This window comes from Sceloporus occidentalis, unplaced genomic scaffold (genome assembly GCF_023333645.1).
Source record: "Sceloporus occidentalis isolate IW3139 unplaced genomic scaffold, rSceOcc1.0.p SCAF_2, whole genome shotgun sequence".
NCBI lineage: Eukaryota > Metazoa > Chordata > Lepidosauria > Squamata > Phrynosomatidae > Sceloporus > Sceloporus occidentalis.
The window spans coordinates 193,769,469-193,795,930 of record NW_028316982.1 but is presented as its reverse complement, the minus strand read 5'-3'; the positions used below and the strand labels follow the sequence as shown (position 1 = coordinate 193,795,930).

General features: G+C 41.6%; 1 protein-coding gene across 3 annotated transcripts in view; it reads right to left on the bottom strand.

The window, feature by feature from the left end:
- The window catches only part of LOC149319498 (ornithine transcarbamylase, mitochondrial-like), a 36,895-nt gene that overhangs the window by 6,021 nt on the left and 4,412 nt on the right, over positions 1–26,462 (bottom strand). For all 3 annotated transcript variants that reach the window (XR_016280206.1, XM_089511833.1, XM_089511834.1), the window contains exons 4-9: positions 24,684–24,765; positions 16,833–16,920; positions 13,920–14,073; positions 3,988–4,110; positions 2,570–2,623; positions 2,335–2,484 (exon numbers count right to left, since the gene is read on the bottom strand). Coding sequence is in view for 2 of the 3 variants with exons in the window: in XM_089511833.1 (XP_089367959.1) it covers positions 2,335–2,484; positions 2,570–2,623; positions 3,988–4,110; positions 13,920–14,073; positions 16,833–16,920; positions 24,684–24,765 (651 nt within the window). In the remaining variant the exon portion in view is untranslated. The remainder of the gene's footprint in view (positions 1–2,334; positions 2,485–2,569; positions 2,624–3,987; positions 4,111–13,919; positions 14,074–16,832; positions 16,921–24,683; positions 24,766–26,462) is intronic.

Here is a 26,462-nt window from a genome sequence, read left to right as displayed (position 1 = left end):
AAGATGCTAAAGCTACAAAGGGAGAGTTGTGGAAAGGCAGTTCAGCAAACCACACGAAAATAAAGGGCACCATAATGTGTATACCCAACACCCATCAGAAAAAAATCCATTAAACAACAAAATAAACAGTTCAAACAAGTATCTAATTAAGAGAGAGAGAGAGAGAGAGATGAGAGATAATATTGGTTTCACCATAATGACACCATAATATTGGCAAAATACATCACAGACTTGGAACAGTTAATAAGGAGGGCAAAGATGAAAGCGCAAAGACAGGGTCACTGTTGAACATAAAGAAAACAAAAATAATGACCACAGAAGAAATACATACATTCAATCTAGACAATGAGGAAATTGAAATAGTTGAAGATTTCCCGTACCTAGGATCAAACACTGACCAGAGTGGTGACTGCAGTCAAGAAATAAGGAGAACACTAGGATGAGAAAAGCAGCTATGAAAGAACTAGAAAAGATCATGAAGAGTAAAGATATACAACAGAACACTACAGTTGGAATTGTCCAGGCCATTGTATTCCCCATCACCATGTACAGATGTGAGAGCTGGACAGTAAAAGAAGCAGACAGAAAGAAAATCAGCTCATTCAAGGTGTGGTGCTAGAGAAGAATGCTAAAGATACCATGGATGGCCAAAAAAACAAACAAAGACAAGGAAAGGGGTCCTGAAAAAGATCAAACCAGAAGCCAAGATGATTAAACCGAGGCTTCGTACTTCTGCCAGATAATGAGAAGGCATGGATCACTAGAAAAAACAATAATGCTAGGAAAGGTAGAGGGTAGAAGAAGGAAGGGACAACCACAAGGAAGATGGATGGACTTAATGAGAGGGACCACAGGCATGGTTTTGCAGGGCCTGAGCAAAGCAGTGGAAGATAGGGAGTCTTGGAGGTGTCTCATCCACAGGCTCTCCATGGCCCCAAACAGACAGGCCAAAATAAAGCTGCTTCGGGTCACTTTGGAGGTATGCTGTTTAAATGATGCATGCCTCCTAAGAGTCCGGAAGCCGCACCAAAACCATGTTCCAGTCCTACGGACTAGAGTGCAGCTTTGGCACAGCTTCCGGACTCTTAGGATGCATGCATCATTGAAACAGCATACCTCCAAAGTGACCCGAAGCAGCTTTATTTTGGCCTGTCTGTACAGGGCCCATGAGTCAGAGTTGACTTCAGAATAGCTAACAACAACAAACTGGTTTCACATTAAATAGAAAATAAAATATCTGAGGTAAGTTTGTACTTCACTGAACCCCTCATTTAAACTTTTAGTCTTCAGACTGAAAAAGTGTCCATCCTTTACAAAGGTTCCCAAATAATAAATGCTGAACTATCTGTGTTGTCCCCCTCCGCCGCCTTTCTCTGTTTCACAATGAAAGCAGATTCCTCTCTCTGACTGCATTCTATTCACCTGTGCAGCCATTATTTATTGCTCTCTGCAATTAAACATTAGAACACTGGTCACTTATTCTGAAGGTATCTTCCAGTACGGTGTGAAGAAGGCATCTATGAATGGATTAAGAATTCCTATTTTAGCCCACTCTCACAATGTATTTGTGGGGCCCCTCTGTGATATGTGGAACATGAGGGAGGAGACAAGCTCACTAGCAGCAAACCAAAAGACCACCTCATCCCTGTCCATACTGGGCGGTGAGAGGACTCAGCCCACTCCTGGAGGCTTCTTATATTTTACAACAAATTGAGGAGAAACATTTCTTTCATCTTGCATCTTCTTGATTAGAACTGCATTATCTAAATACCCTGAAGGCACCACATTCCATCTGATCTTGGAGGCTAAGTAGGGTCAGCCGTTGGATGGAACATTAGGGGCTATTAGGCTATATTTCAAATGAAAGCAATGGCAAACTTCCTCTGAGCATTCTTTACCTATGAAATTCATAGGGCATCCATAAGTCAATCAGGCAACTTGAAGGCACATACACACAGAAATCATCAACAGCTACTTTAGAATAGTTCAATTCTCCAGTCAGCTATGAAACCCACTGGGTGACTGTGGGCAAGTCATATGCTCTCAGCCTCAGGGGAAGGCAATGGCAAACCTCCTGTGAACAAATTTTACCAAGAAAACCCAGTGATGGTTTTGCCTTAAGGTTGTGATAAGTCAGAAACAACTTGAAGTCACCCAACAACAACAATAAATTCAACATTGTCATAACCAAAAATATCTACGCTTTCAAATTTTCACAAAGAACTACCACAAATCTCTAATGCAAATGAAGTTCAATATGTTTTTAAAACTGTCTGCTAGAAAATGAAAAAGCACAGAAAAAAAGAAAGAAAAGAAAAGGCTTTTGTATTTTACCTGCATTGTGATCTGGTAACCCTGGAAAGCTTTTACTCTCTTTTGTTTTTCTTCTTCCTGCCCCATGCTGATCCATGTGTCTGTGATCAAAACATGAGCTCCATTGGCAGCTTCAAGTGGATCGGAGGTGAGAAATAATTTGGTGCCGTACTAACATAAACAAAGCAGAGGAAGTAAATAGAGTTCACATGACATGCATAATAAAGCACATTTTTAAAAAATCCCATGTTCATACCTTTCTGGAATAATCTTCAGCTATTTGAATCACCATGGTATCTGGCTCAAAACCCTGTTGAAAAAGATGAGAATGGGACAATGTATTTCATTTTCACTACTAACACTGACTGAGCATAAAGTACAGTGTAAAAAAGCTGGTGCAGTTTTTCTACACAGCGTAGTGTAGTGGTTTGAATATTGGTCTACTATTCTGGAGAGCAGAGTTCAAATTGTCACTTGGCCATGGAAAACCATAGACAAATAACACTGTCTCAGCCTCAAATCAAGCCAAAGATAACCACTCTGACCAAGAAAACCATATGGTAAGTTTTCCCTAGTATCAGCAGAAGGGACTTGAAGGCATTTCAGCAAGAAGAAAAACTGACCATATAATTGTGTCGTTTTCTTCACATAGGTCCTAAATTGTGTAATTTGCTATTGCAAGCTGTAGTGAGGGCTAGAGACTTGGACTGCTTTAAAATTGGATTAGACAGATTTATGGAGTTTAGGGCCATCCACGGCTACTAGTCAGGATGGCTAAATATCACCTCCTGCACTGGAGGGCATAATGCCACTTATCAGGGAACACGAGCAAGATGGTGCTATTGCACTCATGTCCCACAGGCACTTGGTTGGCTATTGTGTAAACAGAATGACAGCCTTTGGCCTGATCTAATAAGGCTTTTATTATGTCATTAATCCATATATCTAACTTCAGTTACAGTACAAGGATATTCCAAAACTTGCTTCATGGCACCAACAGAAAATACAAGTAATTTGCTTTCAGGTAAGTACAATACCAGACTAGTATTCTCATTCAACCAGTCTTACAGGGAACAGAACAAGTGGTGGCGGTTCACTGCTAAGTCAAGGAGTTATGTTGCAGCCATCCTTCAGAACTATATCCCCAGATTTCTCAGAATGCAGTGTATCCTGAAACTCTGGAAATTGTCCCATGCAGGTAATGATATATGGATTGTGTGTTAATACGAATGGACCAGACCTCTTGTGGTTCAGCATTGGGACAGAGCTGAATTCTTATAAATTGGGATGCAGAAGAAAGATCTAAAACAGGAAGGAGGAACTGAACTCTTTCCTGCATCTTCCCCAACCCCATATAATTTTTCTCCAGTTGTGTTCCTCTCTAACTGTAAATGGGATAATTTTGTAGACAGTTGCTTATCATCTGAAATTGAAAATGGCATTATCTGTGGTCTTCTATTTAAACATTTTATAAAATGCTTTTTAACCAAAGTTCATCTGGCTTACATATATGATGCCAATGCCTTTGATGACATTGCTGTTGCTTTCCTTTTCAAAGTTGATAATTTACTGGAACTTTATAGGAGGAACATACTATTTTTTATTATATTTTTCAGAAAATTTAACCAAATTTTCTCAAACATTCTTGTCTCCCCAACCTCATTATTTTCTTACCTTTGGAGTAGCAATATGTAGATCCATCCCAAATTTAGCAGCACTTAGCATAATAGAATTCAGAACATTATTTCCATCACCTATCCAGCTGAGGGTCAATCCATTCAAAGACCCGTAGTGTTCCTAACAACAACAAAAGAATTAGCACGACATGGTAACTGTGATTTCTGTTAAAGCAGTGATGAGGCAACAGTATCACAGCAGCATAGATGTCAGAACTTACTAACTATGAAATATATCATATTTATAATCATGCTCATAATTCATAGTTTAGTTGGCCAGCAGGGTTATTCCCAATCATCATAATGCCAATTATTCCTGTCACTGCCTTGCTAAAATATTCTATTGTATCAACTTTACAGTGTCAGTATTGTAAAGTCAGAGGCTTTCATGGCCAGCATCTATAGTTTTTTGTGGGTTTTTCAGGCTATGTGGCCATGTTCCAGAAAAGTTTCTTCCGGACGTTTCGCCAGCATTTGTGGCTGGCATCATGAAGATGCCAGCCACAGATGCTGGCGAAACGTCAGGAAGAAACTTTTCTGGAACATGGCCACATAGCCCGAAAAACCCACAAAAAACTATAGTGTCAGGGAATTATACTCTGTAGCACTATTATTGCAGAGAAATATAAAATTGCAGAGGTGGGTCATCTACTCCAAACCCACCAGTAGAGGAGTCCACACCTAAAGCAGCTCTCACAGAAGGCCATTCACCATTTGTTTACAAACCTCCAATGAAAAAGGGTCCAACCTACACCAGGGTAATCTGATTCACTATTGAACAGCTCTTACCAGGAGAAGATTTCTCCTAGTGTTTAATCAGAATCCAATTTCTTTAAATTTGGACCCACTGTATGGGTCCTACTCTCTGGAGAAAGAGAAAAATGCTTGCTCCATCTTCCATGTGACAGATGTTGATGTGTGAAGATGGCTATCACACATCACCTTTCAATAATCTCTCCTTCAGGCTAAATATACTCAACACTCTAATTTCTTTTAGGAATCAGTTTCCAGGCACTTCAGTATCTTATAGTCACTTGCTTTTAGACACATTATAGCTTGTTGATATCATCTTACATTGTGGTGCTCACACAAATACTCCAGATGAGGTCTCACCAAAGCAGAACAAATGGTAACGGTACTACTCCTTTCATTTGAACACTATAGTTTTGTTGATTAACCCAAGGACTCCAAAATTGAGATGGGGGAGGGGGCAACACTGGCATGCAGGTTGTTCCTCAGTTCTTCAGTTTAGTCCAGCATAGCCTTTATGCTCTTAAATCAGCCCAAGTCTGAAGAATCAAGAAAATCTCTTTAGGGTCTACGGCTTATGCAGAAGCCAGATGTTGGAAATAACGAGGGCTTCTTTCTCATCTAGACAATGAGCCCCACAACATGGGCTTTTCTCTACTTTCTTGGAGAAGTCCCAAACATCCAAAGTAAAAGCAAAAGAATTATATGAACAGGTTAAATATAAAAGGAACAATAAAAGACACTCCTGTATTTGAGATCAATGTTAATATAAAATCTATACCATTTAAATGTTTCTGGCAGCCCTTTGGATTTCAATTACTACTGGGAATTTATCCCAGTGAAAAATTGCTTCTGTGTTGAATGATCAGGCTATCGTTATGACTATGGAAATAAAAATTAATTTTAAATTTTAAAGAGATTGTGGACTTTATGTATATTGTATTCATTTACAACAGTCTTTTTCTGCCTGCATCATGAATAACAAGGACACTAAAAGGAGTGTCTTGGAGAATTGTGGATTCTCCTTTGTTGAGATTTCTAAGCACAGATTGGATTTTTCTTTCTCAGGAGTGCTTTAGTGTGGACTCCTGCATTAGGAAGGGGTTAAATTTCTAATTCTATGATTCTGTGATGTTGAAATGAGTGATCAGTACCCTAAAGGTCTAAAGTATTGAGAGAAATTGTCTGATCTATACAGTGCAAACAAAAAATTACAGGAAAAAAAACATACTGTGTAGATATTATCTAGACCCATTTCAAACCAGCTTTAGGACAGGCTTTGGGGTTGAGACTGCCATGGTTGCCTTGACCGATGATCTGCGTCTGAGCATTGACAGGGGGAGTGTGACCCTGTTGGTGCTCTTAGACCTTTCAGCGGCTTTCGATACTATAGATCACGGCATCCTCTTAGACCGCCTGAGGGGGTTTACGTATCGGGGGCACTGCTTTGCAGTGGTTCCGGTCCTTCCTCTCGGGCAGATCTCAGAGGGTGCTACTCGGGGACTGTAGCTCCAGTAAGAGGTACCTCACTTGTGGGGTTCCTCAGGGGGCTATTTTGTCCCCGATGTTATTTAACATCTATATGAAGCCGCTGGGTGAGATAATACGGAGTCATGGTGCTGGGTGTTATCAGTACGCTGATGACACCCAAATCTATTTCTCCGTGTCTCGTTCGTCGGCCTCGAATTCTGATGGCATCTCTTCTCTCAATGAATGTCTTCAGGCGGTAATGGGCTGGATGAGGAAAAACAGATTGAAACTGAATCCAGATAAGACGGAGGTGCTCATGGTAGCGGCCCCGAAACCAAGAATTGGGTTGCAACCTCCAGCCCTGGATGGGGTCACACTCTCCTCCAGTGACTGTGTTCGCAGTCTGGGGGTGCTCCTTGACTCGTCGCTCCTGATGACAAATCAGGTAAATGCGACGGTCAGGAGTGCCTGTTATCAGCTTCGGCTGATACGCCAGCTGCGCCCTTTTCTGGAAGTAAGGAATCTCGAGACAGTTGTGCACGCGCTGGTAACCTCACACCTTGACTTCTGTAATGCGCTCTACATGGGGCTACCCCTGTGCTTGACTCGGAAATTACAGCTGGTTCAAAACATGGCAGCCAGGCTTGTCTCAGGAACATCTAGGAGGGACCACATTACTCCGGTTTTGAGGTCCTTCCACTGGCTGCCTATCAGCTTCCGGGCCCAGTATAAGGTGTTGGTTATCACCTTTAAAGCCCTAAATGGCTTGGGTCCAAGCTATCTCAAGGACCGCCTCCTCCCGTACAATCCTCCCCGCGCTCTCCGGTCCTCTGGGAAGAACTTACTGCAGCCTCTAAAATCTAGGCTTGCGGCGACCTCCCAGAGGGCGTTCTCTGCTGTCGCCCCCAAACTCTGGAACGACCTGCCAGATGAGATCCGTCAGTTGACATCATTAGACAGCTTTAAAAAAGTTGTCAAGACGGATCTCTTCCGGCAGGCCTTTCCAGATTAACCATCCTGGCCTAGGTTCCCTGATTCCCTCATTCCTCCCGTGGCCCCATCTTAGTGATGGTTGAGGATCAACAGAGGGATATCAGGGGTTTTAGTTTTTAATTGTTGTTTTTATGCTTTGATATTGTGTTTTTAATATATTATACTGTTTAATACTGTCTTAAGGGGGGGAGGGATAAAGTGTTTTTAATTGTTGTATTTTATATTTTACTGTTGTCAACCGCCCGGATTGGTTTCCCATAGGGCGGTATACAAATTATTATTATTATTATTATTATTATTATTATTATTATGTTACTCACACAATGATGACTCTGAGATACAATGCTGTAGTAGGCTTTACTTCTTCAGAATTTTATCTAGCACACAAAGTAAAAGTGGATGCCACAAGCTCCTCTTGTCAGGACCATGTTGTAAACAGGTCTGAGAAAATGACATGGAGGTGGCCACTATGTGGGGCTGTAGCAGAAGTTATGACAGTTCTAGTGGCCGTAACATGAGTCTGCATTTTTAAACAGTGCATCATGGGAAGAATGATGCAACTGTCACTTTTTCTTCTGAGAGAGAATGCCAGTTAGACAATTGGTGTTACTGTAATTGCCTCAGAGGTTGTTGTTATGGTCGATTGGTTGGTAAAGTAACTTATTTGAGAGTATTCAAGACGGATGTCTTATACTCTGTGTAATCTTTGTAAATAATTATATAACAAAGATTAAAGTACTGTACCTTCATTTGAGAGAAAACTCACTGTACTGAGATTCATTCATGTGTCTGAGAGGAAGTTTGCTATGCAACTAAGGGCTGAGACAGATGGCCCAAAAGCGGCGTGCCGATACTGATACTAGGATTTGGGAGCGCACAGTAACTACATGCTCCCAAACCCTAGCACATGTGAGCGCCGCCATAATTGCGCAGCCTCGCCCATGCGGGGTGCACAACCATGACGTGTCGGAGCTCCTTTTGGGCACATGCATCATTGCCGCGGCAACCAAACGGCCGCACCAACAATGCAGAGGAGAATGGGGCTGCCCCTTTCTCCTCTTTAGTGCCAGGGTGTCCGGGGGCATGAAGCCCCAAGGACACCCTTTTCTGGGCCACGGAGAAGAGGCATTTTGCCCCTTGTCCATGGCTCAGAAAAAAACACCGGATTGGGGCCACAGGGCTGCCAATGAGGCTGCCCTGGCCCCAATCCAGCATGAAAAGGGGCAGCACAGACCCGCCCCTTTGGGGTGGTTTGTACAATCCCTAAGATTCCTCACAGACCTTCTTCTGGGCATCTTGTCCGCGTACATAAACTCTGCTTGTGTTCGCTTCCGACAAGAATATGAACCCAACATACACCTTGACACCCCTGCCCCATGGTTCTACTCCAGGTGACAAGTCCACCTTTGGCTCAATTTAAAATCTACAGGCTATATTTTATGAGAGCCAGTGTGGGGTAATGCTTTGAGTGTTATACTATGGGCAATATCCAACTACACTGTTACAGCGTTATTATTCCACTTTAACTGTGATGGCTGCCTCCTGTGGAATCCTGTAATTTGCAGTTTAGGGAGGGCATTTAGAATTCAAAGCCAGAGAGCTCTTAGGGCACACGAAGCTAGAAACCCCAGTCTATCTCCTGCTGATTTGGAATCTCCAATCAGGCCACACAACTACTATGATAGTGCCTGAGGACACAGTCAGGTACTAGGATGGATTTCTCCCATTACAATTCAATCATTCATAGGTAAGAACACCCTCAAGTGCACAACCAGTAATTGAAAGTCCTCTCCCTGCATTCAGTGTAGATTACTAGCATGTACAGACTGCATTCAATCTTTGGGCCTGCGGGTTATTTCCGTAGTGTTCATACTTCCACGGAGTGCACTCGATGCAGTTTGCGGGGGTGGTGGTGGTGTGCCTCAAAACCGACTTACCCTAGTATATTCAATACTGGGTTTTTTCTGTGTCTTTTGAAAAGATGCAGATCACCGCAAATGAGAATGCGCTGCCGATTTGATTTGGGGCATTCTGAACCAATTCTTCCGAAACAAGGAGGGGTTATGTGCAGAGAGATGGAACATACACATCCCACCTGATCTTGCCACTGCAGTCAGTCTTGTTTAGCTAAGCCTCTTAATTTTGGGGTCATGATAGCACCCCTTCATCTCATTGATCTAAGTCACTTATAAAGATGTTGAACAACACTTTCGGACAGAATCCTGTACAAACCTACATGTCCCTTCTCTACAGGAATCATTGGAGAGCTCTGAATCTCTTTGGATTTGCTCTGTGAATAGATCATCTGTCGGTACAAATCCATCTATCAGTAGCATCATCTAGACCACATTTTCCAGCTTGTCTACAGGAATATCAAGAGGGACTTTGTTCAAAGTCTTTTTGAAACACTACATCCACAGGAGTATCCTCATCTGCTAAGCTTGTAACTCGTTCTTGCTTTTAAAAGAACGAAGATTATATGGCAAGATGTGTTTTTGAGAAACTCAACCTGGCTCTCAGTAATTACAACATATAGCCAAATGTGGGCTAGTTGCACAGGGGCATGCATGATACATAAACTGGAAGTCTTGGGCTAAACACAATATTGGACTTGCATCAAGATTCATGTAAATTATCAAATTTTAGCTATGACTAACAAGTCCCATTAATTTCATTAGGTCTATTTTATGTAGGACAAATGTTGTCTTTAGCCCATTCAGCCTACTGTAAATGTATTTGTTCCATATCCATACATGTTTACAATTCTACAGCATATATTTCCATGGTAGATGACTAGAGAGCAGTGTGGTATAATGGTTTGAGTATTGGGCTACAATTTGGGAAACCAGGATGCAATTCCCTGCTCAGCCATGGAAAGACTGGATGACCATGGGTGAGTCACTCTCAGCCCCTGATAGCTTTGCCTTAGGGTCACCATAAATCAGAAATGACTTAAACAAGATGGCGAGGGCCTTTGGTATATTCCACAGAATACTAGTGTTGCCTTTATATTAGATTTAAAAAGTGCCAACTTCATGTTGGTGTTTTTTTGTTTGTTTGTTTTTGCTTTTTAAAAGAAAGATGCTTCTAGTTTTATTCTTATAGCTGTAGAAATAAACTGGAAAATGTGTGATCTTAAAAAACAACTCAAAAACAAACTATTGGAACTTCAGTACTGTTGCCAGTGACCAGGAATGGGTCTTCTGTGCATTATATAACTCTGGTCTTCTTTATGTATGCTACAAATATAATAAACTATGCAAAATAGCTCCAATAGGGTAGCTCTAAAACACATAATGTATTCAAATTAAAGGCTACAGCATTTTTAGATATAGCTTTGAATGCTTTTCTAATGTAGAATAGGCCTGAATAAAGTCAATAACAACTGGTTATCCAATCAAATATTTACTTTCTATTACATATTTTATTATATGTAATATATTATTATTATTATTATTATTATTATTATTATTATTATTATTATATTTCTGGAGAAGAGAGGCATAGTCTATCCAATGATGAAAACCAGTTATTAACTCCCAGCTGTTGTGTCCATCCTCCTGAATCATATAAATGAAGAGAGGATGAAATATGAATGGAAACACAGCTTTAAGCTGGTATCCCAGGCAGTGATCGGCAGGGGATAAGTGTTAGCACAGAAGCAGGCAATGAATAGTTACATAAGAACAGTGAGTCATTTGTGATTACTAAAAGCCTTTCAATTTTTGGTGACAAAATACACTGTAGGAGTGGTAGGCAAACGGGGCAGGCTGTTAGCAGACAAAAAGTACAGATGAAACGTGATTTGTTTCACTCTGCACTGTAATGGGGCCATAATTTCTTTTTTTAATTAGATCTCATGGTGTTACATCATTCAAAGAAGTTAACAAAGGCTAAAAGAGCAACAGTTTCTCAGAGTACCTCACTAGCAAACAGAGTCTATACTCTTCCATTACTGTGTTCTTTCAGTTCTCAAACAATATTTATAGCAGGGGGAGGGGGGGAGCACATAATATACATTTATAGAAAGAGCCACTGTAGGGCTCCCACAGTTTTCCATTTTTTCTTTGTTTCCTTCAAGTATACTGAAGAACACCCACTCAGAACATGAGTGATTCATCTTTGTGCCCTGCATGGTTTTGCCATGAATATTCTGGTGTTCTAGTGTTTCCTGAAGCAAGCATACGAAGTGTGAATAATAAAAATGTGTCTATAAATACTGTAGGGGAGTTGCAGGCCAATTTGGGCACTGAGGCACCCAGACGTGAGTGTTCAATGAAGGCTACATACCTGTTATATTTGACATATTTCTTCAGAAAACACTTATAAAATGAACACAGTTGCCATGTACAATGGGGAACTGCTCACAAAGAACAAGATGAACTAGTGAAGGTTTCCATATATGTGGGTCAAACCAACTTTGAACCATTCTGTTCACTTTTTAAGAGGCTGATCATTAATGTGAAAGAGCCATTTGGAACATAAACAATTTCCTAATTATTAACTATTACCAGCTACTTAAGTTTACTACTACTACTACTTCTAATATCCAGCCTTTTCTCCAATTCGGGACTCAAAGCGATGTATAATAGATTTTTAAAAGGATAGTTAAAAATTAAATTGTTTTTGATTGATATTATTGTTTTGATACTTTAGCTACTTTGTTATATTGTATCTATTTTTATTCTGAACTGCTTTGAGTTTTAAAATAGTATTAGTATTAGTATATAGTAAAGGCATACTGGTATAAAAGTTCTGAAACAAATGATTTGTGTAGGTGTTTGGGGACTGACTGTGTGACTAAGGCAGCATCCACACTACAGAAATAACCTAGTTTGAAAACATTTTAACTGCCGTGGCTCAATGCTATGGAATTCTGTGAACTGTAGTTTTGTGAGACATTTAGACTTCTTGTCAGAGAGCTCTGGTGCCACAACAAATTACAGTTCCCAGAATTCCATAGCATTGAAACATGGCAGTGAAAATGGCATCAAACTGGATTATTTCTGCAGTGTGGATAGAGCCTGAGACACTCAAAAGGTCTCAGGCAAACATCCAGAATCAACAACATTTGCTTTTTCAAACACTATTGTAAATGAAGGTTTATCAAATGTCTGCTAAAGTGGATTGTCTCAATGTCATGAGGCAAAGTTTATGTTGTATGAGGGAACCACTTCCTTGCTGTTGTGTGTGTATTTGTCTTCAAGTCATCTGTTGACTTATGGTGACCCCATGAATTTCAAAGGGTTTTCTTAGGCAAGGAATACTCAGAAGTGATTTGCAAGTTCCTTCATCAACTGCTACACCAGTAATATTTGAGCAGGAATTTATCAAGAGCAGGAATTTCAGGGCAAAGTGGTAGGAGGAACAAGAGATGGTTAGAAAATGTAACTAAGCTACTGCTTTAAGTAATTTATTTCCATAAATCTTGAAGCCTACCCCCTCTCCAAGCTTCCTCACCCCATACCAAAAGAGCCATGCCAGGCACGATTACAGCCATATATAAAGAGAAAAGAATGTTCAGAAGAAGAGATGGAGAAATGAAATATGATGGATCTGCTGGTGGCAACACACTTTAGACAATGGAATATAAAAGGGGGTCAGCATCTAAACATACTAGCTCTCACAAACCATGAATCTAACTCTTTGTCTTCAGAGGATGGATCCAGTAAGTCTAAGGTATCAGAATGCAAATTTGCTCACACTAACCTCTAAGATCCATCTTGATTGCACCTCTCTTGTTGTTATCTCAAGGAAAGCTTAAAAGCTCCATTAGAATCACATCACTAGAATCAGCAAGTACTGAAGAAGACTAGCTCCATTTGACAGAAAATACTTGGCTCACCAAAGGGAGAAATAGCCATGCAGATGAAGCTGTGCCTGTAGCTATATTTAAGGTTCAGTCTGGGAGTGTTTATTTTTTGTCCTCTACCTGAGCTTCTCATGGAACTGTCTAGGCCATTACCTGCTTTGTTTGAACTTGGCTTTGTCACAACCAGAAGTCCTCTGCTTGACTTGACTTAATCAGAACTTAACCTTTTCTTTGCTTGACTTCACCCTTCTGAAACCTGATCTCTGCTTTGCTTGACTTTACCTTATCAGAGCCTAAATTTTTTTAGGCTTGATGTTGCTTTACCAGTACCTGAATAGATGCTATGATCCAACTCTGCATTTTTGGAAGATGACATAGGTAATTTAGAGGAATTCAGAAGATTCGCTTCACTTGTTCCCCTTGTCAGAACTTAACATGCCTATTGCACACACCACCACTGCACACAAACCCAGTGCACACATACTCAGCTTCTGCTAGATCTCCATTGGGATGAGACTACTGCCTGGGCCAGAACTGCCAAAGAAAAGTGCAAATGCCATAGGCTCCCAATAAAAATAATTAAAAATACTGACTATTAGTACACTGCATTTCAAATTTCTCACTTTTATTTCAGCATTCCTTACCACAGCTGTATAATATTTTAGTATTAGTTCCACACTACATATAGAAAGACTGAACCTGGAAACACCAACTTGCTTAAGGTCCTCTAGTAAATTTGTGGCTGTAGTCACATTTGAATGAGCTCACTACTCACATTCTGAATTCCTGTGCTAATCTGTATATTTCTGGGGAATACTATATCTCAAACAGTTAGAATTTATGTCTGAATTTTAAAATTGCAGTTTGCTCAAAGCTAAATTGTAAATCAGGGAACAGAACATTACCTGAAGTGTAAGGTAATCAGCCAAAATCTGGATAGGATGGCCAGAATCTGATAATCCGTTTATTACAGGGATTGTGGCCTCCTGTGCCAACACCTCTAGATCAGTCTGTTTATATACTCGTGCCAGGATTGCATCTGTCATGGTTGACAATACCCTACAGAAAGCAAAATAAATACAAAGCCTATTAAATATATCACCAAAAGTAATACAACAATTCATCTTTCCCCCCTGCTACTGGGTAATTTGCATTGCCTGCAGAAGTTTAAATTCTCCACCAAAAAATGTACCAATCATGCATAAATAAACTAAACAGACTCATTCAACAAACAAAATGGTTTGTTTTTAATTGCATTTAATTTTATTGGGAATCTGTACAATGTACTTTGGTATGATGTAATTTTTTAATCTGTATCTGTTCTAACATTTGTAAACTGCCTTCAGTCTGAGACTGGGAGAAAAAATGAGATATAAATAAGTATAATAAAGCAACGATGATGATGATGTACAATCCAGAATATGTGAAGCAGAAAATCACCATGCCTCGTTTCTCTGTCATTCATACTTTTTAATGTATGCCTTAGACAGCATATGTGTAAAATCAGTCACTGAAGACCATAAATAAGTGGGTGCTATTGTGTTCACATTCTCCTTTAGGACTTTTTCTAGCCATCTAGTTGGTCACTGTGTGAAAACACAACTAGACTGCTTAGGCTTTGGGTGTGCTCTAGCATGGCACTGCTTATGTTGCCTTCTTTTTGGTTTCTTATACATGCTGTTTTAAAAATAATCAACAGAAATAGACACCCTCATTAATACGTTATGGTATCAAAATGGAGAACAGATTTCAAATACAAATGTAAAATCTGTGGCAAAAGGTCTGCTAACAACTGTTTTGGATACTGATTCACCATAATGTCAGTTGTTGCCCAGAAATTGTGTCAGACTAAATTCGCCACCATAGAATTTTATCCAAAGATCTTTTGGCTTCTTCTCCTAATACGGACATCTAGTCCTAAAGCTACAAAGGTGCTCTCCTTTCCACTTTGCTAAATTTTACATCACCTATCTCCATGGTGGCGAACCTATGGCACGTGTGACATCTCTGGCATGCGGAGCTCTCTCTGCCAGCATGCGTGCTGACTCCTCCTCTTTCCTCAATCTCCTGTCCCTTTAACTGTCTCTAGGGAGGCAGTTAAAGGGACGGGAGGACAAAGGAAGAGGGAAGAGGAAGAGCAGGTACGTGTCTGTTCTTCCTCTCCCCCCCCCCCCCCCCCGCTATTAACTGGTTTCCAAAAGCCAGTTAAAGGCAGAGGAGGGCAGGGAGCAGAAGGAGCAGGCGCATGCTTGTCGTCCCCCCCCCCCCCCCGTGCCTTTAACTGGTTCTCAGAGCCAGTTTAAGGCAGAGGATGGCGGGATAAAGAAGGAGCAGGAGTGTGCATGTTCCTTCCTCCCTCCCCCAGTTATGTTTTCCACAAGTATCTGTATCCAGACTCTGAAAGGAAAAAGGGGGTGAACCTAATATGAGCAGTGTGTGGTGTCAATCTAGCCTCTGAAGAGTGCAAGAGGTACCCCTCTCTGATCCATTATTTCTGATCAGAAGATAGAGGCTACTGTGGAGACTCCCCTATCCCCGTTTTCCAATTGGGAAGACAAGAAAAGCACAATGGGAATCTCTATTGTTAAAATCTATGTTTCCACTGGAGATAAGAGTAGTGAGTTTTGCCTGCCCTGTGTTCTTTCTTATGGAAGAAACTACAATGTTATCAAAGTTACATTGACCCAAGTGGAGGTGTTGCTTGGGTCAGTGTCTAGCTTTGCACCCTTTCCTAATTCCCTCCATGTGTGGAATGTAAAGAAGGAGTAAAAGCATTCAGACAGCCTAGAGAGCCAACTGAGTACTCATCTACTTCCCACAATGCTGGCTGAGTGGTCATAGATCTGCTCCCACTCTCTTCCTATACATGTGGAAACGGAAGGAAAGGGCAAAGCTGGGTCCAGTTGGTGCTGTAGCAATGGCTCTGAAACATCAAGGGTATGGCCATACCTCTGACATCTTCTGACCCATGTGGGGCCAGAGGAATGGAAATCCTACATTGCTTTTCTCCACCTAGAGCTGTGGTGGTGAACCTATAGCATGTTTGTCAGAGATGACACACGAGGGCATGCGGGGAGCAGGGAAGAGAAGGAACAGGCAGGCTCCTGTTCCTCCTCTTCCTGTGCATCCTGGGCCTTCAGTTATCTCCGAGGAGGCAGCTGATGGCCCGAGAGGGTGGGGAGAAGAGGAGGAACAGGTGCATACCTGTTCCTCCTCTTCCCACTGCCGAAGCCTTCATCTTTCTCTGGGGAAGTCCTGTCCCTGGAAGTCCTGCGCTCAGAGGGTAAAAGTCCCATCCCCTAATGTTCCACCCCCTGGAAGGCCTGCCCCCCCTTGGCACTGGGTGACAACTGGTGCGGGAACACCTTTGAGTTTGTGCACTCGGTCTCTAAAAGGTTTGCCATCACTGACCTAGAGTGTAACTGCCCCATTCTTTGTCAGGTGTACATTAAATGGACTAACCACTGATTCCAACACGAATTCAACAATCCCTGCTGCCTTCCCCTCATATGCTAGACATGGTGCCATTTTGAATAACAGCTCTGAATGTCATACGTGTTAGTGATGTTCTGTTTGCCTACAATCACTATTGTGCACAGAGAGCTTGAACCATGAACATACAATTGGGTTTTCTCAGATCTCAGTCTATCTATTAAACATACACACAATGAATAGGTTGTTGTGGGAGACTAACAATTCTAATTATGCACATTTTATCACACCCTAAACTTGGAAAGTTGAAACGTTCAGGCAGTTTTACTGTTTTCACCATAGAAATAGACAAATAAAATGGAACAGACACAGGGTATGCTACAAACCGTGCAGTGTCAGTGATGCTCTCATTAATGCCCAGGTGAATATCTTGTAGTGTGAGGAAACATGGATGACCTCCAAGGACAGCAAATCCTAAAAGAGATATAATCCTTAAAATGTGCAAACTATGGGGCGCCCTCGTCATGTGCTAGGGGTTGGCCGAGGGCGCTCTGCCCACACGTGCCTCAACCCTAGCACGTGACGCGACGAACACTTAGCGTCCGCACATTGTGACGTCATAATGACATTGTGAGTGCACCACTGGTGCACTGCAGCATCATTATGGCGCTGCAAAAAGAACCTGCTTTTTGCGGGTTCTTTTTGCTGTGTGAGGAAGCTGCAGGGTTGGTGCAGCAAAATGCAGCAAAAAAAGGTGCCGGCAGACCACCTTTTTTGGGCAGTCTGTACCGGGCTTAAGTACTTCAAATTGTTGTGGATAGTAATTTACAATCCCATTACAAATAGAAATTGTAACTCATCAAGTTTTTCTAGCATATAGATATAGTTGTGGGGATTGTCTTACTTGATGCATTTTCTTCTTGACATACAACAAACCTATGGCCTGGGACAAATGTTGGTGTAATGCCTTCTTTCAAATAAAATTTCAATACTATCAAAGCACTTCTAGTATTTCTTTTTAAAAAGAGAGAGAATCTATATCTATTCCTTGTCTATATTAAAAATATTAACAAACTATGCTATCACATTTAAAGTTTTCTCTACATGAATGTCATGATCTCATCATCACAGTACCCTGGTATCACCCTCTGGCTCCTCTTCTTTCTGCATGGACAGCTATTAAGAGCCATTCCACTTGGCATCTGCCAAGACAGAAAGTGAGTGGGGAGGATGGGGAAGACAACAAGTCTCACACTGCTGGCTTGACTGAAAGCAAATGAAAACCCTTCCCCATGCAAGCAGAAGGCACAAAGATAGAAACCAGATTGAGAGTACAGATATATGCAAAGGGTTAAAGCTCTCCTGGTATCTGTATGACATCGTCTAGATCTGGTTCAACCCTCTCTGTGCCAGCTATTGGGTGGAAGGGGGAAAAGCTACGCAACACTATTTGCTGTTGTTATGTGCCTTCAAGGCAACTCTGAATTATATGGTCTCCATCACATACCCTCCAACTGTCCCAATTTGGCAGGAAATGTCCTGATTAAGCCTTTGTTGTCTGACTTTTTAAGCTGCATTTAAAATTCCCAGTTTTTTCTCTCCCCCCCCCCCACCTTCCCCCTTTGTGCTCACCTTATTTCAATTGCTGCACACTGAGTTTAAAATGCAAAAGTAGTTTGCACTCAACTCAGCAGGGAGGAAAAAAGAAGGGTGGAAATCTTGCTCTTTCCAGTGTGTGTGTATGTACTGTCAAGTTTCCAGCCACCTTATGGCAACCCCATGAATTTCATAGGGTTTTCTTTGGCAAGGATTACTAAAGAAGTGGCTTTGCAAACCACCTTTCTCTGAATATAGCCTGCAGCACTTGGTATTCGTTGGCTGGCTCCCATGTAAGTACTAAGCAGGGCTGACCCTGCTTAACTTCCAAGATCTAATGGGATCTGGTACCTAAAGCAAATTGCTGCAGCCTCTTCTAGTTTATTCTTCTTCGATCATTTTTACTATCTTGACTGCACTCTGATGTTGCTTGGCTAGACATGTCCCAGTTTTCACCTGCAAAATGTTGAAATCATAGGATTTTCTGGGCAGGATTTATTATTCAGAGGAGGTTTACCATTGCCTTCCACAGGCTGAGGGGGTGTGACTTCCCTAAGGCCACCCAATGGGTTTCTGGCTGAATGAGGATTTGAAACCTGGTCTCCTGGATACCTAGTCCAACACTCAAACCAATATACCGCACTGGCTCTTCACACCAAATTATTACAGTACATGATCAAAGTAGTCTTGTCTGGAAAAGCTTCCTCACACTGTTGCAATGTGCAAGTTGTTTCCAGTTTATGGCAACACTAGTATGAACCTATCACAGGGTTTTATTGGTGGGGACATGAGAGAGGGCCTTCTCAGTGGCTGCCCCTAGACTCTGGAACTCCCTGCCCAGGGAGATAAGAACGGCTCCCTCCTTGATGGCTTTCCGACGGCAGGTGCAGACCTACCTGTTCAAACAGGCATTTAAGGAATCACTATAAGAACAGGCAGGAATGTTGGACTAGTTTAATCATTCTGTTTAATGCATGTCATTTATCTATTTATTTTAAAAATGTTTTAATTGTACTTTTGTTTGTTTGTTTGTTTTTTAATTGCTGTGAAGCCGCTCTGAGTCCTAGTCCTGGGAAAAGAGCGGGATATAAATAAATAAATAAATAAATAAATAAAATGTTGTTGGCAATATTTATTCAGAAGGAGTTTGCCTTTGCTTATCTCTGAGGCTGAGAGACTGTAACTTGCCAAAAATCTTTTTAGCTAATATCACACTACACTATTAGAGAGCTATTATTCCAGTATCTGCTATGGCTGACTCCTGTTGAATTCTGAGTTTTGTAGTTTAATGAGGCCTAAGAACTCTTAGGCTGAGAATTCTAAATCCCCTCCATAAACTCCAAACCCCAGAATTCCACAGTAAGCAGCCATAGCTGGTAAAGTGGAATAATAGTGCTATAACAATGTAGTATGATACTATTCTTCCATGCAGACTGAGGTCCAAAACACATTGTAGAAATAATCCAGTTTGAGACCGCTTTTACTGTCTTGGCTCAGTATTAGGGAATCTTGGGAATTGCAGCTTATTGTGTCACCAGAGCTCTCTGACAGAGAAGGCTAAATGTCTCACAAAACTTCAGTTCCCAGAATTCCCTAGCATAAAGCAGTCTCAAACTGGATTATTTCTGCAGTGTGTTTTGGATCTAAGAAATTTTTAAAGAACTGCTTAATTCTCACCAACAGATGGCATTACAGCCCTTGCCATGTGCAATGTCATAAAAGCTTGTAAAGCAGTTTAGGAAGCAGGAGATTGTTTATGGCCATAACATTTAACAACTGATCTAGCTACAGTGATCCTCTCTGCTCAGTAATAAAACATTCCTGAGGTGTTTCTGATAATGAGACTGCATAGAAAGTAAGAGATGAATATCATGTAAACCAGTGCTCCAAAAGGCTTTCATGGTCATTGGACAATTCTATAAACTTTGCCCATACTCCTGTACCTCTTTTTTTGGGTGACTGCATATAATAGAGGACAGTTCTTGAACTCATACTAGAATCCTTCTCTGAAGCATAACCTCAATACCCATGCTGCCTGGTATCATGGGAATTCAATGCATCTCCAGGATTCTAGACCAGAACAAACTGAATCCCTTTTAGGTTTTTGTGGGTTTTTCAGGTTGGTTTATAACATGTTCTGCTACTGCAGACTTTTCTGGCTGACCCAGCCTGCAGTCTCTCTCGTGTTCTTTTGATTTGTGTCTGAACATTGCACTTGGTGGTCCCTACGTAGACCTACCCACAGCTGCACAGTATGCAGTAGGCTCCTGTGGCCATGAGAGGGTCTCTCCTGTCCTTCGCTGAGCACAGCATATGCTGGATTTTCTTGGTCGGTCTGTAAATCATTTGGAGGTTGTGTTCCCTCATCAGTTTCCCTATTCTGTCTGTGACTCCCATGATATATGGTAAGACAAACATGCAGGCGAAACATCAGGAATAAATTTTTCCAGAACACAGCTGCAGCCAGAAAACCCACAAAAAATATGGATGCCAGCCATGAAAACCTTCGACCTCACACTGAATCCCTTTTGTTCTTGTTAACTGTCCTCAAGCCAACCCTGACTCATGGCAACTCTGTGAATGAGACACTTCCAAGACTCCCTATCCTCCACTGCTCTGCTCAGTCCCTGCAAACCCATACCTGTGACCCCATGATTGAGTCCATCCATCTTGCTTGCGGTCTTCTCCTTCTTCTATCATCTACCTTTCCTAGCATTATTGTTTTTCTAGTGATCCATGCTTTTTCATTGGGTTGCTAAAGTATGACAGCCTCAATATAATCATCTTTGCTTCCAAGGAGAGTTCTGGTTTATGTGTTCAAGGATGCATCTGTTACTTTTTGGCTGTCCATGGTATCCTAAGAACTCTTCTCCAGCACCACATCTTGAATGTGCTGATATTCTTTCTCTCTTCTTCCTTCATATTCAGCTCTTACATCTGTACATGGCGATGGGGAATACTATTGCCTGGATGATTCTGACTTTAGTGTTCTGTTGTATATCTTTGCACTTCAGGGTCTTTCTAGTTCTTCCATACCTGTCCTACCCATTCCTAGTCTTCTTCTTATTTCTTGAGTGTAGTCTCTACTCTGGTCAATGTTTGATTCTAAGTATGGGGATTTTTTTGACTATTTCAATTTCCTCACTGTCTAGATTGAATTTATATACTTCTTCTGTGGTCATTATTTTTTGTTTTCTTTATATTCTTTAGGTAACTCAATAAACACACTCAGTTGACTAATACTGTTTCAGTAATCAAAAATATTGTAATTGATTACTAAAGGCTAGGAATCCTATGGCACATTGGAAATGAGATTATGTGACATGGGTTTTCATGAACTGCAGTCCACTCCTCTGTAACGTGCTGACTACAAACCAGCCAATCAGAAGCCAGAGGCCCTAAGCCAATCAGGTGCTGGCTTGGGAATTTGAAGGTTCCGTTTGGCAGTTGGGTTTAGAATGTTGCGAGAGTCGGTTGGGTTTAGAATGTTGCGAGAGTCGGTTGGGTTTAGAAGGTTGCGAGAGTCGGTTGGGTTTAGAAGGTTGCGAGAGTCGGTTGGGTTTAGAAGGTTGCGAGAGTCGGTTGGGTTTAGAAGGTTGCGAGAGTCGGTTGGGTTTAGAAGGTTGCGAGAGTCAGTTGGGTTTAGAAGGTTGCGAGAGTCGGTTGGGTTTAGAAGGTTGCGAGAGTCGGTTGGGTTTAGAAGGTTGCGAGAGTCGGTTGGGTTTAGAAGGTTGCGAGAGTCGGTTGGGTTTAGAAGGTTGCGAGAGTCGGTTGGGTTTAGAAGGTTGCGAGAGTCGGTTGGGTTTGGAAGGTTGCGAGAGTCGGTTGGGTTTGGAAGGTTGCGAGAGTCGGTTGGGTTTGGAAGGTTGCGAGAGTCGGTTGGGTTTGGAAGGTTGCGAGAGTCGGTTGGGTTTGGAAGGTTGCGAGAGTCGGTTGGGTTTGGAAGGTTGCGAGAGTCGGTTGGGTTTGGAAGGTTGCGAGAGTCGGTTGGGTTTGGAAGGTTGCGAGAGTCGGTTGGGTTTGGAAGGTTGCGAGAGTCGGTTGGGTTTGGAAGGTTGCGAGAGTCGGTTGGGTTTAGAAGGTTGCGAGAGTCGGTTGGGTTTAGAAGGTTGCGAGAGTCGGTTGGGTTTAGAAGGTTGCGAGAGTCGGTTGGGTTTAGAAGGTTGCGAGAGTCGGTTGGGTTTAGAAGGTTGCGAGAGTCGGTTGGGTTTAGAAGGTTGCGAGAGTCGGTTGGGTTTAGAAGGTTGCGAGAGTCGGTTGGGTTTAGAAGGTTGCGAGAGTCGGTTGGGTTTAGAAGGTTGCGAGAGCCGGTTGGGTTTAGAAGGTTGAGAGAGCCGGTTGGGTTTAGAAGGTTGAGAGAGCCGGTTGGGTTTAGAAGGTTGCGAGAGTCGGTTGGGTTTAGAAGGTTGCGAGAGTCGGTTGGGTTTAGAAGGTTGCGAGAGTCGGTTGGGTTTAGAAGGTTGCGAGAGTCGGTTGGGTTTAGAAGGTTGCGAGAGTCGGTTGGGTTTAGAAGGTTGCGAGAGTCGGTTGGGTTTAGAAGGTTGCGAGAGTCGGTTGGGTTTAGAAGGTTGCGAGAGTCGGTTGGGTTTAGAAGGTTGCGAGAGTCGGTTGGGTTTAGAAGGTTGCGAGAGTCGGTTGGGTTTAGAAGGTTGCGAGAGTCGGTTGGGTTTAGAAGGTTGCGAGAGTCGGTTGGGTTTAGAAGGTTGAGAGAGTCGGTTGGGTTTAGAAGGTTGAGAGAGTCGGTTGGGTTTAGAAGGTTGAGAGAGTCGGTTGGGTTTAGAAGGTTGAGAGAGTCGGTTGGGTTTAGAAGGTTGCGAGAGTCGGTTGGGTTTAGAAGGTTGCGAGAGTCGGTTGGGTTTAGAAGGTTGAGAGAGTCGGTTGGGTTTAGAAGGTTGAGAGAGTCGGTTGGGTTTAGAAGGTTGAGAGAGTCGGTTGGGTTTAGAAGGTTGAGAGAGTCGGTTGGGTTTAGAAGGTTGAGAGAGTCGGTTGGGTTTAGAAGGTTGAGAGATGAAGTGGGATTTTTAGAATCCTGAGGGTTGAAGCAGGAGTTGAGTTCCGGAGAGAGTTAGGGGAAGAGTCTGTTCCAGAGGGGAACTTGGTTATAGTCTAGAGAGAGGGACTTTTAACCAGTTAGGGAGTCTAATTAAATAAGGATTATAGTAAGCCTGAGAGGCAATACTGTGGGGTTGAAGCTTAGGAAAGTAGGCAATAGGGACAGTGTCAGTGTCCTTAACAGCTGGTCATAGAAATACACTGTAGCAAGTTTAACTGTGGTAATATAGTAACCAGTAAGAAGTAACACGTGCCTGAACTGACGGTTGTTTAATATCATTTAGTTCAAAAAATATCTGTTCAAACCTTTTGTTAAATAAAGTTCATATTTTGTTTTATCCAAAGGCTGGTCTGCCATATATATTGTATCCACACTACTATATTATATCGTACTGTGAACCTGCCACATAAGAAAGGGGGTTCGTTACATAAATTGGTTGGCAGCGGAGTGAGAAAAGGAAAACCCCATAGGACTGCCATAAGTTGAAGGAGTGTGTTTGTCACATCCTCTAGATAGGACATAAAACTTAAGAGTCATAAATTCATAGAGCTGGAAGAGACCATAAGGGACATCCAGTCCAACCCCCTGCCATGCAGGAACTCACAATCCAAGCACCCCTGACAAATTCCCATCCAATCTCTATTTAAAAACCTCCCAAGAGAGAGACTCCACCACACCCTGAGGGAGTGTGTTCCCCTGTCAAACAGCTCTTACTGTCAGGAAGTTCTTCCCCAATGTTTAAGTGGAATCTCTTTTCCTGTAGCTTCCATCCACTGTTCCAGGTCCAATTCTCTGGAGCAGCAAAAAGCAAGCTTGCTTCATCCTCATTGTGACATTCCTAAAATACTTAAATAGGGCTATTATATCACTTCTTAACTGTCTCTTCTCCAGGCTAAACATACCTAACTCCCTAAGTCTTTCCTCATAACACATTTTGTTCTCCCTCCTCTGGACACTCACTTCCAAGTGAGGCCTGACCGAAGCAGAACAGAGTGGCATTATTACTTCTAAGATGAAAAGGAGCCATTGCTAAGCACCCTTTGGGTTTGGCCGGTCAACCAATTACAAATCCACCTAACAGTTGTATTGTCTAACCCACGCTTTACTAGCTTGTTTGCAAGAATGTCGTGGGGAACTTTATCGAAGACCTTACTGAAACAAAAGTATGCAATATCCACTGTGTTCCCTTCATCTACTAAACTGACAATTTTATATATATAAAAGAGATCAGATAAGTCTGGCATGACTTGTTTCTCAGAAACCCATGTTGACTTTTTGTGATTATGGTATTCTCTTCTAAATGTTCTCAGACTCTTTGTTTAATGACCTGCTCTAGAATCTTAATCCAAAATTCACCGTCAATTAAGACCACCTATAATTTCACAACAATGTACAAGCTTCTGAGTTCTCCAGAACTGCTCACTAGGTTAGATGATAAAAATTGGGGCAAGGGAGGGAAGAAACATGGAATATTTGGTTAGGTGTTTTATGCTACTGATCTAGGGTTAAAATGTAGTCCCAAGAGAAACATTATACAGTCCATACAGGGAAATGTACTTGCTATCATGACTTTTAAGCTTGTATTCACCAGTCTCTGTCGACAATCTAGTCCTTGTGCTTCTTTTTTCAAAAATCATTGCTAAGGATTTTCCTTGCAGCAAAGGTAAATACTGAAAAAGAAGAAGGAAAAGAAAATAGAGCACAATGATTTTTGCACATTATGAATCTATTAGGCTCCTGACAGTAATTTTTGACAGTGTGTCACGCTCAAATGGGTGCAAATTAGAGGATTCAGCTCTTTCAAGGTCTATTCTGGAATTAATTGGGTTCTTATCATTTCCAAGTCTTTCTATTGGATAGGAAGATAGCATTTAGAATAATGATTTCTCCCTAGAACATACATTAGCCAGTTGAATACATAGTTATTATATCTTTTAGGAACCTTAACCATCCTTTAGACATTACTTGAGACTTGAAACAAAAATAATCTCTGAAAGTAAATCTGAATTTTGTACTTTGCATTGAAGAGATTTCTTTAAATTCAGAGGGCTAAATCAAATACTCAACCGGTAGAACTTCTGAATTTTCTTCCTCTCTTCTCTCCCTTTCAGCTCTGTGCACCACTGAAAAACTGGCTTCATGGAAGTTCCCAGCACTCCCCTCCCCAGACAATTTTGGGGACACTTGAGGGAGCTCCACTGTTCCACTGGGTTTCTCCCCTTAGCTCTTAAGATTTGTTTAATTCTAAGGTAATAACTTGTCAGTTTTGATTCAGGCTGCTTCTGCACTGCCGAAATAATGAAGTTTGACATTGCTTTAACTTCCATGGCTCAATGCTATGGAATATCTTTTGTGTCAGAGCACTCTGATGTCACAACAAACTACAGATCCCATGATTCCATAGCATGGAACCATGGCAGTTAAAACTGTGTCAAACTACATTATTTCTGCAGTGCAGATGCAGTCTCAGTAACTGGTTTGTTCCCTTCCTTTACTGCTGCTCTCTGTGTTGGAGCTCATGCAGCTTACCTTTATCTTCCTATGCACCAAGAGCTATGCTTGCATGAAGGCAGTATGTGCATATTGACACAAGCAAGGCAGAAATTCAGCCATTCACCTTAATGTTTTTCTATGGGAATTCTGGCATACAGAATATAAGGTTTTTGTTTTTTAAAGTAATGTTGTATTAGAAGACTGTTCTTGCAATTTATTCCTCCTCATTTATTCTGGCTCTGGGTGGAGAGACATTTCAAGAACACAGAAAGCTATCATTCATCTCTAACAGAATACCCAAATCCATCATAGACACAGCCCTGCTAACCTTACAGAGACATCTTCACTTTACTTGGAATATCATGTGGTATCCTTTGTTTCTTTATTATTCAGTAATCAAATTTCAACCTAGCTTCTTATGCTACCCAGTGCAGAACATGCCAAATCAGGATGTTTTATTTTGGTATTTTCACATGTTGCAAATCAACAGAGTGGTATTGCCATTGAAAATGGAAGGGTATGGGAAGTGGGGAACCCTTTGGGGCCACTGGATCAAATTCCAATTTGGGATTCCACCTATGAGTAGGGCCAGGGAAACACAGCACAGCTCTCAGCATCTGAGTTTGCTGTTAGACAGAATCAGATACCAGTTTCTAAAGACGCAGGAAACTGGTTAAAAGGAAAACCAGACATGAAGGAAATGTGAATACTCAAGGATTGTTTTCCCTGTGACAATGGTATTTCCTCAGAAATACTGCCTCAGCAGACTTCATATTAAGCCAGTGTTTACTTTGAGTGATCAATCACAAAAGAAAATATACTCTATGAAAGATAAGTTGGTGAAGAAAGTCACATGCTATGATAAACAGATATA